This window comes from Carassius gibelio, chromosome B22 (genome assembly GCF_023724105.1).
Source record: "Carassius gibelio isolate Cgi1373 ecotype wild population from Czech Republic chromosome B22, carGib1.2-hapl.c, whole genome shotgun sequence".
Lineage (NCBI taxonomy): Eukaryota > Metazoa > Chordata > Actinopteri > Cypriniformes > Cyprinidae > Carassius > Carassius gibelio.
In genome coordinates, this window is record NC_068417.1 from 11430187 (window position 1) to 11446863 (window position 16677).

A 16677-nucleotide genomic window follows, 5' to 3' on the forward strand; every position below is an offset into this window, starting at 1 on the left:
TCACAAATCCCGGAAAACGAGTCGTTCAGTGTAGTTTTTGAAAAGTGATTTCTGTTAAATAAAATATCTCCTTTTCAATTAGACTGGCTTTGTAACTTTGCAGACATTTTTATGCTCAAACAGCAACATTATAGACTAACTAAATTTGAAAAAGTGAAAAAGCATAATAGCACCCCTTTAAAATAACTAGATAACTTTAATTCTTCCTGATAATTTTCCTGTCTGATATTTGTTCATATATGTCATCAATAATCTTTTATAAATGTAAAGACAGAGGAATGAATATCACTGTCATGAGACTGATGCTGAAAAAAAAAAAAACACTTAATCATCTATTATTTTTTCATGTTTTCAGTTCAACTGCCTGTTCCTGTCATCAGCAGCAACTCTTCAAACTTTTCTTCATTATCATTATCGTCATATTGTTCATTGTTGTGTTCAGTTGTGAATGTGAGTCATGTGACTCTCTCCTGGTACAAAGGAAACAGTTTATTGTCCAGCATCAGTGTGTCTGATCTCAGCATCAGTCTCTCTCTACCTCTGGAGGTGGAATATCAGGAGAAAAACAGCTACAGCTGTGTGATCAACAATCCCATCACAAACCAGACCACACATCTGGACATCAGCAAACTCTGTCTGACATGTCCAGGTACAGCAGAGCTGATTACTTTTTCCATATAATAAAAACAGTTTGTGATTCACACTGTGTAAGCCCCAAGTAAGTCCCCTATAATTTTCTTTCTTTTTTTAATGTATTTATGTATGTATGTATGGTATGTATTTTTGCAACATTGGGATTGTTTTCATCATGTTGATTATACTTGTATTTTTACAGTTTGAGTTCCTGACAGAGACTGTAGTCAGCTGGTTGAAAATGAGTACTCTATTTATTTATTTTTATTCTTATTTTTTTCCCAGAAGTCCACTGTTGTGGTTTTACTGAAGCTGTGATCCGATTGGTTATCTCTGCTCTGGTGGGTGTGGCCACTGTTGCTTTCCTGGTTTATGACATCAGATCTACAAGAGGAGGAGACAAGAAACAGATATCATAAATATTGTGAAATATCTTTGAGTTTTAATCTTTAAAGATAAAACGTTGCAAGGATTTAAATTAAAATACATTTATCAAAGAAAACAAGAAGAGGTTTAATGTGTGGATGCAAATAGAATTGTAAAACCTTTTTTTATTTTTCGATTTATATGGAAAAATAAACCACATTGTCTGGGGAAAGAAACATAATTACATTCAAAGATATGGTGGTCTTAATGTATTATTCAGTGATGTCAAAAAGTTTTGCTTATCAATGCTTTCCTTTCATGGATCACAAAATTAAGGCCATCTGGTGGTTAAGACAATGAATAGTTTTTAATATTTCCTTTCATCTTCTATACTACCATTCATTTCATTATATATTTGCATAATATATGTTTTATGTTGCTTTGAAGTATTTTTATTATGAACTGTAATAGCAATAAACTATAAATTCAGGCTGAATGATTGTTCATAGCTGGTGATGGTTACAATGAATAATGTTTGAAATATACTTTTCTTAAGTAATAGCTCAATGAATTATAACTAAATTAAACAAAACACAGTAAAAAAACAATTTATAAACAATTTACAATAGTAAAGACATCAGCTACTCTGAAGGGACATTTAACATCAAACTTATAAACTTTCCATTATAGAAATTTTTCCCCCAAGTAGATGAATAAATATGACCACGAGTAAATTTTTCAACTCTTATTTTGTCTACACTAACTGTTCCTTTTTTTTTTTCTCAGCATCTAAACAGTTTACTTTTAGATTATATATAGAAAATCTTAACAGAAGTATTGCTGCAAAACAAGTTTCACCGTTGTCTGGCACAAATGAGAGGCAACAGACAAATAATTTCAATAGCATTTTAACATTTAAACAGTCTATTCAGATTTTTCCACTTTCCTAAAAAAAATAAAAAAAAGCTTTTCTGCATCAGTTTTGCAGTACAAAAAGAAAAGAAAAAAACATTTATATGTCAACAGTCACTAGAGGGAATAACGCCACCTAGTGGTTCAATTACAATGAGTTTCTTTCAGAAGATTCACTCCAGAAACTTTCAAACATTCAACGGTCATCTGATCTGAAAGCATCTCAACCTCCAAGAAACAGCTGAAAAAAAAGAAGAAAAAAAACCTCCACATCTATGCTTCTGTGCTTGGGATGTATAAAGTGCTAGTATAACATGAATAAAGATGCAACAATCATCGGAGTCCAAAGGCCCATGTGAAGGATCATCCATCATGAATCTTCACTGACAGTTAGGGTTTGATGAAACAGGTAACAGCAACACACAAGTGTCAAAGGCGGGATCTGACTTCCAAAGAAATCCTTCCCTCTTACTGACAGAAAAGAGAACCCATAAAAACCATCTATGCTTTTTTTTTTTTTTTTTTTTTTTTTTTTTTGAGTTTTACAATATGTGATCATAAGATAGTAAGATATATATGTGTGGGCAAATTAATTAAACATTTTTTATTAAAAGATAAGGCTTCAAAATATCTTATTTAAAGATTATGCATTATAATCTTACATAATGTATAATTACATAGTATATTTATATAATTGTATATTTTAATTTGTTTCTTTATCTTTTAATTTTATAGTATATATTTATTTTTAATACAATTTTTCATAAATGTATTTTATACGAATATAAATAATAATTTGTAATGTGTTATTATTATTATTATTATTATTATTATTATTATTTTAATAAAAATTTTGGCAACAATTATGCTCACTTTTCTTACCCACTAAACTCTTTTAACACTAAATGTTTAGATTTTATTAAATTATCATGACTCAGATTTTTTTCTTTTGCTGCTGAATTATTCACTAATCTAGTTTAATATATATATATTTTTTTGTGGTTATGATATTTTTTTCTTTATAATGAAGTAGTATATTTAGAAGATTGTGTTTTTAAAACATTAAAGGGGGGGTGAAATGCTATTTCATGCATACTGAATTTTTGACACTGTTAAAGAGTTGGATTCCCATGCTAAACATAGACAAAGTTTCAAAAATTAAGTTGTACGTTTGAAGGAGTATTTCTGTTCCAAAAATACTCCTTCCGGTTTGTCACAAGTTTCGGAAATTTTTTTTTGAGTATGGCTCTGTGTGACGTTAGATGGAGCGGAATTTCCTTATATGGGTCCTGACGCACTTCTGCCGGAAGAGCGCGCGCTCCCGTATAGCAGAGCACTGTGAGCACAGACATTCATTCACTCATCACAGCAAGAGCATCGCGAAAAGTCACAAAAGAAGTGTGTTTTTGGTTGCCAGGGCAAGACAACCCTGCACAGATTACCAAAAGAGAAACAGCATTAAGGGACCAGTGGATGGAGTTTATTGTTACAGAGCATCAACGGAGTTGTGTAAGTGTTTGTTCCCCTGCATTTCGAAGATGCTTGTTTTACAAGGCCCAGTTTGACGACGGATTTGCACATCGTTTATTTCTTAAGGATAATACAGTCCCAACGAAAAAGGGTCACGATCGTGTGTTGGAACCGCATGCGGTGAGTGAAACGGCTTCAAATATCTATGTGTTGTTAACTTAGCTATCGACGTGTAAACACATCAAGTAAACAACATGCGATGTTGTCATCAAACTGCACTTTCCACATGTACAGCTTAAAAAAAAAAAAAAAAAAAAAAACGACAAAGTGGAACTTAATCATTTTCCAAAACCGCTAAGCAAATATATACAGTTTCAGTACATACCACATAGAGCCGCTGTTGTTGCTGCTGCTCTTGTTAAATTTCAGCATCTGGATCATAAATATACGCTGAATCTGACTGTTAGCCATGGTTTGTTTTGGTTGGTTTTGTCCTCAGGTAATGTCACAGCTTCCAAACGCTCTCAAAGCAAAAGCCTACTGGCGCTCGTGATTCTTTAGCTCCGCCTCGTGTTTTTCCTGGAAAAATCGGTACAGACTATTTTTCTCTTATGAATATAATAAAACTAAAGACTTTTTGGAGTTATGAAGGATGCAGTACTACTCTATAGGTACTCAAGATTAACAGGATATTGAGTGAAAACGAGCATTTCACCCCCCCTTTAATGATCATCACTTCCACATTCAGAGGTAGATATTAGGCAGGTGTTTTTGATTAGGGTTGGATCTAAACTCTGCAGGACTCCTGCTCTCCAGGAATTGAGTTTGACCCCTGATTTAAAAAGTAACTCATGCACATAGCCATTAAGAGTCAATAGAGGAACACAGAGAAAGAGCAATTTTTGTTCAGTAAGTATAGGATATCTGTCCTGTTCAACTTCCAAGATGAATCACAACATTATATACTTTATTTTAAATAGAAATAAGTGTGCACTTCTAGAGTGAATAAACGCCAGCTCGTTTTTATCATCACAAACAGCACAAGCTCACTTTCCTTTTGAGAATTTTAGGTTTACAAGCTTGAGTATGTTTAATGCTGATTAACATCAATAGGAAAACAAGGTCATTGTGATTTTACCAAGTAAGACATGTTCCTGGATCAACATTAATGTCCAAAAATATAGACTTCGACCAGTCTCTACCTCTAAACTATCCATAACTTATTCCTAAAATCAGTGTGAAATGATAGCTGATTAACAAGAGTATAGAAGCACCTAACCCCTGATTGTAAGCCTAAAACAGATATTTCCTGAAAAGTTGTATCTCTGTTCTGATTGGTTGATTGGAATTTTGTTCCATCAACAAGGATGTTAATCCAGGAACATGTTGTACTTGGTGAAATCACGCTCACCAGGAAAACACACCATCTGTATGAAAACACTTACCCCCGGTTTCACAGACAAGCCTTAAGATAGGTGCAGACTAAAATGCATGTTTGAGCTGTCTCAACTTAAAATATCTTGCTCTGACAGATCTTAAAATATGTCAGTGTCATTGTTCTGTGTCAAGATGCACACCTGTAATGTTTTCTACTAAGGCATTTTTGTAAAAGTTGCTTAAATATCTTAATTTAACTAAGGTCTAGTCCTGGTTTAAGCTAAGTTCCGTTTGTGAAACCATGCCTTCGATTATTAGATTATTATTTCAAAGGAATCACCAGATCAGTTAGTATTAATGGACCTGCTTACACCTGAGCAGTGAAAGTGTATAGATGCTAACATGGCCGCGGGAAGTGGGGGTGCTGGGGGTGCTGCAGCACCCCCTAGTGACGAGAGGGAGATAAAAAAAAATGTAGGCCTATTAAAATATTTTGCACAATTTATAAATTCCTTATGAATATTTTAGAAAATGATTTTGACACACGCAGTCTATTACGTATATTTTGGATTTTAATTTCATATTTTGAAGCCTAATCAACACAGGTTCGGAAGTTAAGTTGTCAACGTCAGGCAGGCAGGTTTGGTCGCCGAGTAACGAGGTTTCCCGCTCGTTCCATGCAGAATACATTCATCTTTATATAATACAGCGCACCTCGACATTTGGACACCTGTAACCAGGGCACCCCGCCTGCATGAAGCTCAGGTAAGAGCATTGTGCTGCCGCGCTTGTAACATTTATTTTTTTGGCAACAAGTGTGGGATCAGCTTTGACTAGCCAAGCATCTGTAAGTAGTATACTATAGTATTTTTGGAAGGTGGTGGGGATGGAGATGGAGAGTATTATTTCGTTCGTGTGTTCTTTGCGTAATGGTTGTGGAGAACTGTTAAATAACGTTTAAATAGTCGGAAATTATTTCCTTGTGGTTAGTGTAAAAATGTTGGAGATGGAGACAGAAAGCTTTATACTGTGCGTGTGTTTTTTGCGTAATGGATGTGGAGAACTGTTCAATAAACAAATTGCTTAAATAGTCAGAGATTATTTCCTTGTGGTGTGCGTAAAAAGATTTTGGAGTTAATAGAGTTGCGTGTGACATAAACGTGCAGTGACTCAATTAAGCCAGCTGCCCAAATCGATTGCATTGTTTTAGCGTTATTGTGAAGTTTGATTAATATTATATTTTGTTGTAATATTATTTGTTGTATCTAAATAAGTTGCATGTATGTATAGGCTATCTGAAATTGTAATGAAAGTAATTATTTCGTTTTCTTTCGATTATTAAACTATTATTTCTGATTCTGCTTCAGATTAATAAGGCATTGCGCATATCTGAGAACTGATGTCTGTGTGTTTCAGACCCTGTGCACTGAAGTGTATATGACAATAAAGTAGTAAATCTCAAGGTATTTATTTTTAAAATGTATTTTAAATAGGCCTATAGGCTCATAGGTTTTTTGTCAAAAAAAAAAAAAAAAAAAAAATTCACAGCACCCCCTCTTCAAAATTACTTCCCGCGGCCCTGGATGCTAAATACCTGCTGCTCACATGTGGTCTGAGGTTGGCCTGTTGAAAGCAGCAATAGTAGTATTGGGTTGTATTGTATATATATTTGTGTAATAACTTGAGGAGACATGAGATCTGTTCAAGATTGCATCGACCAGCAGTACACTCAGTCACTTCACAAGTGGAGTCAGTTTGCAATAAATACTAAGTTCTTCTCTGCTGCTTTATACCAAATACCAACAGCATTAGCCTGCCCTCTACAGTTCATCACAACAACTGACACTTCATTGTCACTCTACAACCATTTGGGAATGAAATTACCTCCAAATACTCTTCTGTTATATTGTTTTATATTTGGGACAGGAATTACCCTGGGGTACTGTAGTAGTAGCCTATATTGCTACTGTAGTGATGTATCGTATTTTATTGACAACTGGAGGTTGACCTAAACTAAATAATCAATTTAAACTTTAGATGTTTTTTTTTTTTTTTTTTCAGAAGATGCTTTCCATAATTTCAGGTTGTTCCTATCACGGTGTATGTAAAAGTGTTTTGAATAAGTTTGCTTTTAGTTAGCTATTTGATGCTACAGAATGGGGTGTGGTGTCATGATTGTGAGCTTGTGATTGGGTCTGCAGGAGTTTAGGCGGGACTTTAATACCACAGCTCCAGTTCATGATGACTAGCCTACTACTCTCAGCTTCCAAATAACATCATTTTCACAAGATGACAGCAGTCATACTGACATGTTTTGGCTTCAGTTTTCTAAAGTGGAAGGAAGTGGAGACGCATCAATCTTTTTTGAGTTGTCTCTCTATTGATACTGTATATATTATATCTATGTGTAACAGTAACATCAGTGTTTAGAGTAAACAAATATCCCTCTATCTCTGACACTGACAGTGACACTGCATCAGCAGGGTCCCACTTTATATTGTGTCCCTAATACCTGTTTACTTACATAGTAACTAGATGTGTATGTAGTATGTAACCACAGTGTAAGTACACATTGATACATAGTATCTACAGCTGTAATATTTGTGTAACTACACACATGTAACAACCCACTGAATGGTATGTGTAAGTACAAATGTGTAACATACTTTGGTAACAGCACTTTTTGGTTAAGAAGGTGTTACACTTTATATTAGATTTATCATGTAATTACTCTGATGTTACACAGCAGCAGCCAGTAAGTTAGGCTTTACATATAAATTGTGGCTGGTGTCCAGAATGATACACTTTATATTAGGTGGGTAGTTCCTGAGAGGTTACCATATAAGTACACTGGAGTGGTGCACCAACTCCAACTCAAGACCCAACTCATTCCACATTTACATCCCACCTTTACATATCCCTGAACCTACCCATCTCCACCCCCTGGATCAAATTGTTCCAATTACTTTTATACATATTGTTGTTACAAATGTAGTTATATAATTCCTGTTGCATGAGTTCTTAGTGAAGTGAACAAAAGTGTTGTTAGCAATGTCCAGTTACAGATTTGTACTTACGCAAACTGTCCTGGGGGTTGTTACATGTGTGTAGTTACAGAAATATTACAGCTGTACAGACTATGTACCAATGTGTATTTACACTGTGGTTACATATGTACACATCTAGTTACTATGTAAGTACACATGTATTATTAATATAAAGTGGGACCATCCAGTCTAAAGTCTCAAAATCTATGTGATAACAAGCATCAAAGTTTGATTTCAACCATTAATTTCACTATGATTTCAATCTTTGACATGGCCTTAGTCAGTATTAGAGATATCAAGGTTACATTTTCACAAAATGCTCTTTACATTATGAAGGATGATTTATGTAAAATAGTAAATCCAGTAAATTCAGGAAAATCACATCTACATTTATATGTATTAAATCTTCATTAATGCTTTTTTCAAACGTGACATACAAACAAGCAAAACAACAAAGTGAATTGTTTTAAAGTTGTCCTATAATGCTCTTTTACATAGTCTTGATTTTGTTTAGGGGTGTACTAGAACAGGCTCTTATACTAGGTTGCTTGAAAAACACATTATTTTTCACTTATTTTACATTATTACAACACCTCTTTCCCCAGTCTGACACGAACTGCTCCAATAGTTCCTGTATCAAATGAAGGCCCGCCTTCTGGAATATGAAATGTGCTGTGATTGGTTAGTTGGGCCAGTGTGTGCTGTGATTGGTTAGCTGGGCTAGAGTGTGTTGTGTTTGGCACCACTGTTCAGAAAATGTCCTGCCTCTTACCATAGCTCCCTGCCTGTGCTTCAGTGTAAATATTGCGTCAAAATCAAATCAATTTAAGCGCACTGCCTTCTCTATTGCAGCTCAACCAGATCTCATCCCATCCATTGATATTTGTGATATCACAAATCCCGGAAAATATGTGTTGTAGTCCAAGTGATTTATGTAAAAAAAAAAAAAAAAAAAAAAAAAATCTCCTTTTGAATTTGCTTTTGAGCTTTGAAACTTCGCAGATCTTTTTTTATGCTCAAACAGTAACATTACAGACTAACTAAAGTTGAAAAAGTGAAAAAGCATAATAAGACCCTTTTAATAACATACTGTCTAGTAAACCGCAACCTACACTGAAAATTTAATGAGTAGTGAATAATAGTTTTGTCAAGAAAAAAACAAAGGCTCTCCTAGCTGCCAATTTACTGACTGTCTTTGGGTGAGTTTTAGACAGGAAGTGTTGTTGAACACATGGGGGATGATCTAATTCAGTCTTCAGTCCGGAGGAAGTCAGCAGAGGGTTCACTTTGTTAACAGCTTGTTCTCTACACAACTTTACTGCAAGGTTTCACATTTGACTGAAACTGTTTCAGACTGATGATGAAAATGTTTCACACATTGGCTTTTTGCTGTTTGTGCTGTTGCAGCCTGGCTGGTAAGTTACAGAACAGATTTATTATTATTATTATTTTTTTTTTTATACAGTGGCATGTTATTATTGTGGAGCTCTAATGAATTCAATTCCACTATCAATCAATAAATAATGCAAGCCTGTACAAATACTAGAGATTGTAAAAATAATAATAATAATAATAATAAATATCTAATATAACTTTTATGCTCGCTAGGCTGTTTCCTTGATTTTAGTTATGATGTCATTATGTTTCTGTCTTGATTCAGTCAGTTGCTGCATTGCTGATCATGGTTTCAACGATCAATATATCTGTCCTTTCCAGTGCACACAATCTCTGCACTAATCTCAGAAAACCTAATGCAGATATTTTAATAAATCCAAATTAGCCTCAGATAATTACAAGGTCAGCCATGTGTCAAATAATCTCTGATGTATTATGCGAGCTACAAAGCACAGACCTCTGGTGTATATATGTCTCTGCAGATGAAGTCACTAAGCTAAAAATAAGAAAAAACTGATGTCTCCTGATGTCTCCTCAGTTAAAGTTAACCAGTTCATTAATGCACTAGTTTAACTACAAACTAACTATAGTTAGACTGAGTTAATTTTGCAGTAGGCTACACGTAATGTGCAGTTGGGGTGAGGATCTACAAAGATGGCAATCTAAAGAAGTAACAATAATCCAAGACAAAGTAAACTGTGAAATTAGATCAAATATTATTTAAGTGTAAATTGTTGCATTATGTGTAATATCACAAAATAGCATAGAGTATGTGAGCTTGGAGTATGTCAGAATACTTCTTACTAACACTCTGTCTTCGGTTGCAGACACTGTTTTACCACTGCATCTCCACAGCTTCATTTTTAACGTGCATTACAGTGAGGCTATTATTCCATGTTTGTGGTTAATGTATGTTAGTGTGTGTATGTTGTAAGGGAAACAGGTCAATTTAGCTCAAAGGGAATCATTTAAGATTTTAAAGGGAATTTGAACAGAATCACTGTTTCACGGCTGTTCACGGAGATGCGCCTGCGGTTCAGTGAACGAGCCGTTTAACATCAAATCTGCGCTGGATACTAATATCCAAACTATAGTGAAAACACTATCAATTAGCACAGTAACAAGATCGGCAGTTTAAGACATTAACTTGTAAGCACAAAACACAAGATACTTCTCTTTTCAATATGAATAAGGCTTTATTAGATAAATCTAAGACATATAAACTAATCTAACACATAAACGCACGCACACACACATTCACACAAGTTGCAGGATGGTCGAAAGTTAGGGAAAGATGAGTTTAAGAGAATGGAAATATGGAATCCCAAGTTTACAGCAATACGTTAAATTGCATAGACATGAACAACCATCAATCACGTAATTAGCGCTCGCATTGAGTTCCTCAATGGGGTTAAAATTATATTAGATACACCAGCACAACAAATATCTGGGAATACGTTGCCTTCGTTTGCTGTGAAAGGGACTCCAGTTGAAAGGGGTATCCCGGTGTCGCTGATTGGCTGGAAGTTCAGTTGGCTGAAGTGACGTCTTGGGAAGCCCGTGCTTGGGCGTTGGCTGAAGCTGGAGTTGTGTGGCTGGTTGGAGTTCAACGCGCAGACGAGGTCGACGTTACAAAACTTAACTCAGAACACGAAACTCTCAAACGGAAAAGAAATAAAGTTTGACGAGACTAGGTTGTGTTCCTTCTCATTGTGGCATAGTAGCAGCAGGCAGGCACGGAAATTTGATTATGTCAATACTAGACATGACTATGTATCCTATAGTTATCAAAAGACATACACAATAAGTGATTATACATGATAGTCAAAAGTGTGGGTTACACATAAATGAATATGGAGTTAAGAAATGGAACGATTCATTTATAAGTCTTTTTGAGTTCATTCTGGTCCATATATAATGTACAACAAGCAGTTTCTTTGCCATTCTCTGGCAAAGGGACTTTTCTGTGAAGACAAAGGTTTAAAGCCCTTCCCCTTAGGAATTTCAGTCTGGTTTCACTGGCTGGGGGGGAAGTCAATGCAAGTATTTAACTTGATCTGCTGGGTTTACATGTGATGTCCAGCGTTGCATTCCAATCACGAACAATAAATTTGACAATCTCTTCTTCGAATTAAAATTTTCAATAATTGTTCTATTGGTGTTAATGTTGAAAGCTGTTGTGTGAACAAGTTGGTTGGTTGGTTATCTTGCTTGGTTCTTGTGGCACTAGAACTGATTTATGACTTCCTGAGGAGTTCGGCTCTCGTTTCAATGCACACAGCTCTGATAGACTCTTTGATTTGTCTGGTTTGACTCATTTCTGCTACAATGTCTTGAGGTTTGAATAGAGTGAGTGTGTGTTCTTATGAGTATAGCATGTGATTGAAAGGATCTCCACAATTTCACTTCCTCTATATGAGAAACAGTTTTATTGTAAAATAAAGTAAAGAATCTATGAATGCTACACTCTTAAAAAATTATGCTCCAAAATGATGTTTTTGCAGTGATTTCATTGAAGAACCCTTTTTGGTTACCCAAGAAAACTTTTTAAAAAACATTTTAAAAATCGAAAGACTCTTTTTTTTTTTTTTGCATTTGCATTTGCATTTGAAAGGTTCAATGGATGTTTAAGGTTGTTCATGGAAATATTGATGCCAATAAAGGACCTTTATTTTTAAGAGTGTAATGTTAAAGTTACTGCGTAGATGTTAGATGTTAATTTACTATTTGTATGTGAAATATGAGATTGATATTCAGCTGCATATGCATTTCTATATATCCATGATTTACAGATTGTGCAGATTATTTGTCATTCAAGTGAATTATTTTCAAAACAAAGGCATTGCAATGTTATTATACAGTTATCCATTTAAGGCAACTACTGTACTGTAGTGAAGTCAGGCTGCAGTTTCCTTTTGTGTGAAATCTGTTCTGTTTGGCATGCAATGGACAGAGTCTTTTATTTCCTATTCCTGACATTCAAACAAATGTAAAACATAAGAACAAATGTAGGGCGGGGCTTAATTTTGTTCATGGGAGGTAATTGGATGGTTGTGGTTTGCTATTGGACAATCTCAAGTGAGTGACAAGTTTCCCCGCCCTCGTGCCAGTAAACACATCATCAGAGAAGAGATGTATCTGTTAGAGGGAAGACAAGTTATTTTTATTAAAGATAATGACTGCACATTAATTAAAAATGTATAAATCCTTTATAATAAATACTTCAATATTCCATAAAAAAAAGAAAAAGTCAATTTGATTTCATGCTGGCTTTATTGAAAGATGTCCTACATATATTAGTGTCAAAGGATCACTGCTCTTTTGCTTCTGTTGTGTGATGAAAGCACAATGAGCTGCTTATGTGTCCAGCATAAATGAACCGGCTCTGTCCAGGTGTGTTGCTGTGTTTTTCATCTGATTTGTAGTATTTGGCTTCCTGTAAACCTCATACTTGGTTTCACAGACAAGGCCTCCCAGACTGAAATATAAATCTGAGCTGTTTCATCTGAAAGAAACTTGCACTGATTGATCTTATGTTTTGTCTCAGTATGCACACCAGTAATCTTATCTTTCAAGGCAGTTTATAAAAATTACTTAATTATTATTATTATTTTTTTTTTTTGCTATTGCCTAATTCTGTTTTATTCTGTCTGTCTGTGAAACATGTCTTAATCTCTCAGAGGCACTAAAGGGAACAATCAGATTGGCTCCAGACCCAGCTTTACTAACAGTGTCAGCTAACTAAAAATAACACGTCAGAAAATATGAATCCCAGGATACTTTTTTTGTCTGTGCTGCTGTTCTTCATTACATTTATGAAACTGATCTATTAAAGAAGGTCAACAAAATTATTTGAGACCTTAATCTGTAACTCTTTTCTTCAGGTGTGTTTGGTGATACAGTTACAGTGAAGTCAGTGTCAGTGCTGGAGGGAGATTCAGTCACTCTTCACTCTGGTCTTACTGAAATGATGGATGAAGATCTGATTCTGTGGAGGTTTGGATCTGAAAACACTTTAATAGCTCAAATCAATGTAATGGCCGGCAGCGTCACTGTATTTGATAATGTTCTTGACGGGAGATTCAGAGACAGACTGAAGCTGGATCATCAAACTGGATCTCTGATCATCACAAACACCAGAACTGAACACACTGGAGAATATCAACTACAGATCAACATTGTGAGAAAGAGATTCAGTCTCACGGTCTACGGTGAGTTAAATACTGGTTTCATTAACTTATTAGATGTATCTTAACACTTCTATTATTTTGATTATTGATTATTAAAATTACTAGATAACTTTAATTAAGCATAATATTCCTGTCTGATATTTGTTCATACATGTAAACAATAATCTTTTATAAATGTAAAGAGAGAAACGAGTGAAGATCACTGCTATGAGACTGACTGATGCTGAAAAAAAAAACACTTATAATCATCTATTATTATTTTTTTTTTCATGTTTTCAGCTCATCTTCCTGTTCCTGTCATCATCAGAAACTCTTCACAATGTTCTTCATCATCATCATCTTCATCATCACAGCAGAATTGTTCATTGTTGTGTTCAGTGGTGAATGTGGGTCATGTGACTCTCTCCTGGTACAAAGGAAACAGTTTATTGTCCAGCATCAGTGTGTCTGATCTCAGCATCAGTCTCTCTCTACCTCTGGAGGTGGAATATCAGGAGAAAAACAGCTACAGCTGTGTGATCAACAATCCCATCACAAACCAGACCACACATCTGGACATCAGCAAACTCTGTCAACCATGTTCTGGTACAGCTGCTCTTGTGCACGTATTCACTGAATTAATTTAATTTATTGATTTTAAGGTGCCTGAAATTATGAAAAATTAGATTTTTTTTTTTTATGTTTTGTGGAGCACAAAAGGACATTTTTGAGACTTTTTTACTAATTCAAGAAAAGATTCTAGAGTTGACATATAAAAATGTTTTGTGCATAATACACAATTAACAACAATACACACTATATCAACTGAAAACAAAGAAGTATTAGAAATTTGTTTAAAGACTTAAAAAAGTAAGAAAAGATAGAAGATAGAAGACACAACATCAGAACTTGAGGGTAATAAAATTAAGAAATGATGTCTAAAAAACTTGGAATCCAAAAGCCTCTGTGTATATGTATATAGGGAGCTATACAGGAAGACATTACACAAGTTTTTATTTTTTAATGCCACCAGATGACACAATTCTCACTTCAAAAAATGAAGATTTCATTATGTTTAAATGTGAAATATTGCATTTATTTAAAATTAATAAATATATAATTAAATAACAAAATATTTATTAATTCTAATGGAAAAGAATAGCTTATTAAAACTGTATAAATATTGCATAATATCATAAAATAATTTTAAATTACAATGAGAAAATATTATTGAACAAAAATTTATTACATTGATTTTCCTGCAGGAAAAAAAAAAAGTTACATTTCAAGTTTTCAGTCACTTTTTTTCACCATGAAAGAGCTGAGTGTGACTTCTAAACAGAGGCCCAAAGGGTTAAAAAGCTACTGATTCCTGATGGAATGAAAAGATTAATTTATAAACACTTAATAAGGAAGTAGCTATATTTTTACTTCTTGTAATTCTTACGTCAGACCATCAGTTTCTTTTAAAGTAATGGGAGCATCACAAAAAGTTTGATCAGTATCAATGTGTTTATGGAAGATAGCGATGAAAAAACAAATGATAAAAAAAAAATGCATGTTTGTTAAATTTAAGTGAATGGATTTTAAGTGAATAAATAAGTATAAAATTTGGCACAAAAATTAGCAATGATTTTCTTGTTTTCAAATCATAAGCTTTCCAATCAGATTTTATTTATTTTATTTTTTTTGCTTTTCCAACCTACTTACATCCAACTTTAACAATTGCTCCTTCAGCTTTTTGTTTGAAAACCCATCTAATATATTTTGATAATGGGCAAGTTCAACCTCTTTAGCATCAAATTTACACTGATTTAAATGAATATATGAAATTTTGCATATTATTAAACTGTCATTTTTTTTTTCCTTTTTCAACAATTTACTGCTAATGAGATGAGGTATGTAAACCCCATTTCTTTTTATTTCTTATTTTCAGAAGCACATGTCAGTTGTTGTGATACAGTTGAAGCTGTGATGCGATTGGTCGTCACTGCTCTGATGGGCGTGGCTGCTGCAGCTGCTGCTGTTCTTCTGATCAATGACGTCAGAGCTACAAGAGGTTAAAAGAAGAACAGAACAGATTTAAGATATTGTAACGTATATTGGAGTTATAATCAGATACAAAATATGTGTGCTCCATCTGTTAGTGATGGCAAAACAAAACTTTGCTCTCCATCTAGTGGCCAAAATGATAAATATTCTTCAATATTTCAATGTTCTCATTTCCTCTTTCATTTGTTATTTTTTTGTATTTTTTTTACACTATCTGCAGCAACCCCTCTAATACAAAAGTAAAGATATTTGTTATTATTTTTTATCAAAAACTGAATATTACATACTGAAAATATGACAGCTCTATGAATCATGTGACTATATTTTAATTAAATGGGTGTCATAATGAAAACATAAAACAGCTTTTAGCAGCATATTTTAAAATCTACATAGTCAATGTAAATGGCCATATTTCATATATCTGTAAATTTGGAAGATTTTAGAAAGATTAGTTTAATAATCTATATTAGTAGAAAACTGAGGTGTGTGATAAATGTGCTTATGATGTGATTGCTGCTTGTATCATTGAAGAAAAAAAATTCAGATAGAAATATTGTGACTATTAATTTCTAATAATGTTTTACATTTATGTGAATTTATGACATTTATGGAATATTTAGGAAATTTTCAGATGATTTCATGCAAAGATGTATTGTAGAGTACTCATTAATATTTCATTTAATTTGGAATCCCTATATATATATATATATATATATATATATATATATATATATATATATATATATATATATATATATATATATATATATATATATATATATATGCCCCAGGGCCCCTGGGCGTATGGTCCCACATATGGGATTCTTATTTCCGTGCCCCTGGGAGTATGGTCCCACAGATGGGATTTAGAACGTTCGGTGACGTCGCATAACTGCCAAATTCAAACTGTGGTTTCGTGCATTGGCTGGCGCTGAGCCAGAGACAGACGTACACTGCTCTTGTCATATTAATACAACTATGCAGTATTATTAACCACATAATGCATATTTTAGGTTTCAGACATTTAACCCTTTAACTGTCAGCCCCCATTTTTTAAAATAGGCATTAAAGTGCACTATCCAAACTTAAATTGTTGTAATTTAGAATATAATTTGGAATATAAACCTAAGGTTGATCTCTTTTTAAAGAATACACTTTGAAGAAAGCCTTGTGTCTAAATAAGTTATATTCCAAATTTGAAGTTGATATGAAAAAAAAAAATTAGGTTCCTGTGAGAGTTTATTAAGGGTGTCATA

General features: G+C 33.9%; 2 protein-coding genes across 2 annotated transcripts in view; one reads left to right on the forward strand and one right to left on the reverse strand.

Annotated features, from left to right (window-relative positions):
* LOC127987105 (SLAM family member 9-like) overlaps window positions 1–1456 on the forward strand; it is a 64146-nt gene extending 62690 nt beyond the window's left edge. Inside the window, exons 3-4 of the mRNA XM_052589399.1 lie at window positions 356–649; window positions 919–1456. Coding sequence (XP_052445359.1) covers window positions 356–649; window positions 919–1052 — 428 coding nt within the window. The 3' untranslated portion in view covers window positions 1053–1456. The remainder of the gene's footprint in view (window positions 1–355; window positions 650–918) is intronic.
* Window positions 1–16677, reverse strand: part of LOC127987114 (uncharacterized) — a 46310-nt gene that overhangs the window by 20209 nt on the left and 9424 nt on the right. The gene's annotated exons all lie outside the window — the stretch shown is intronic.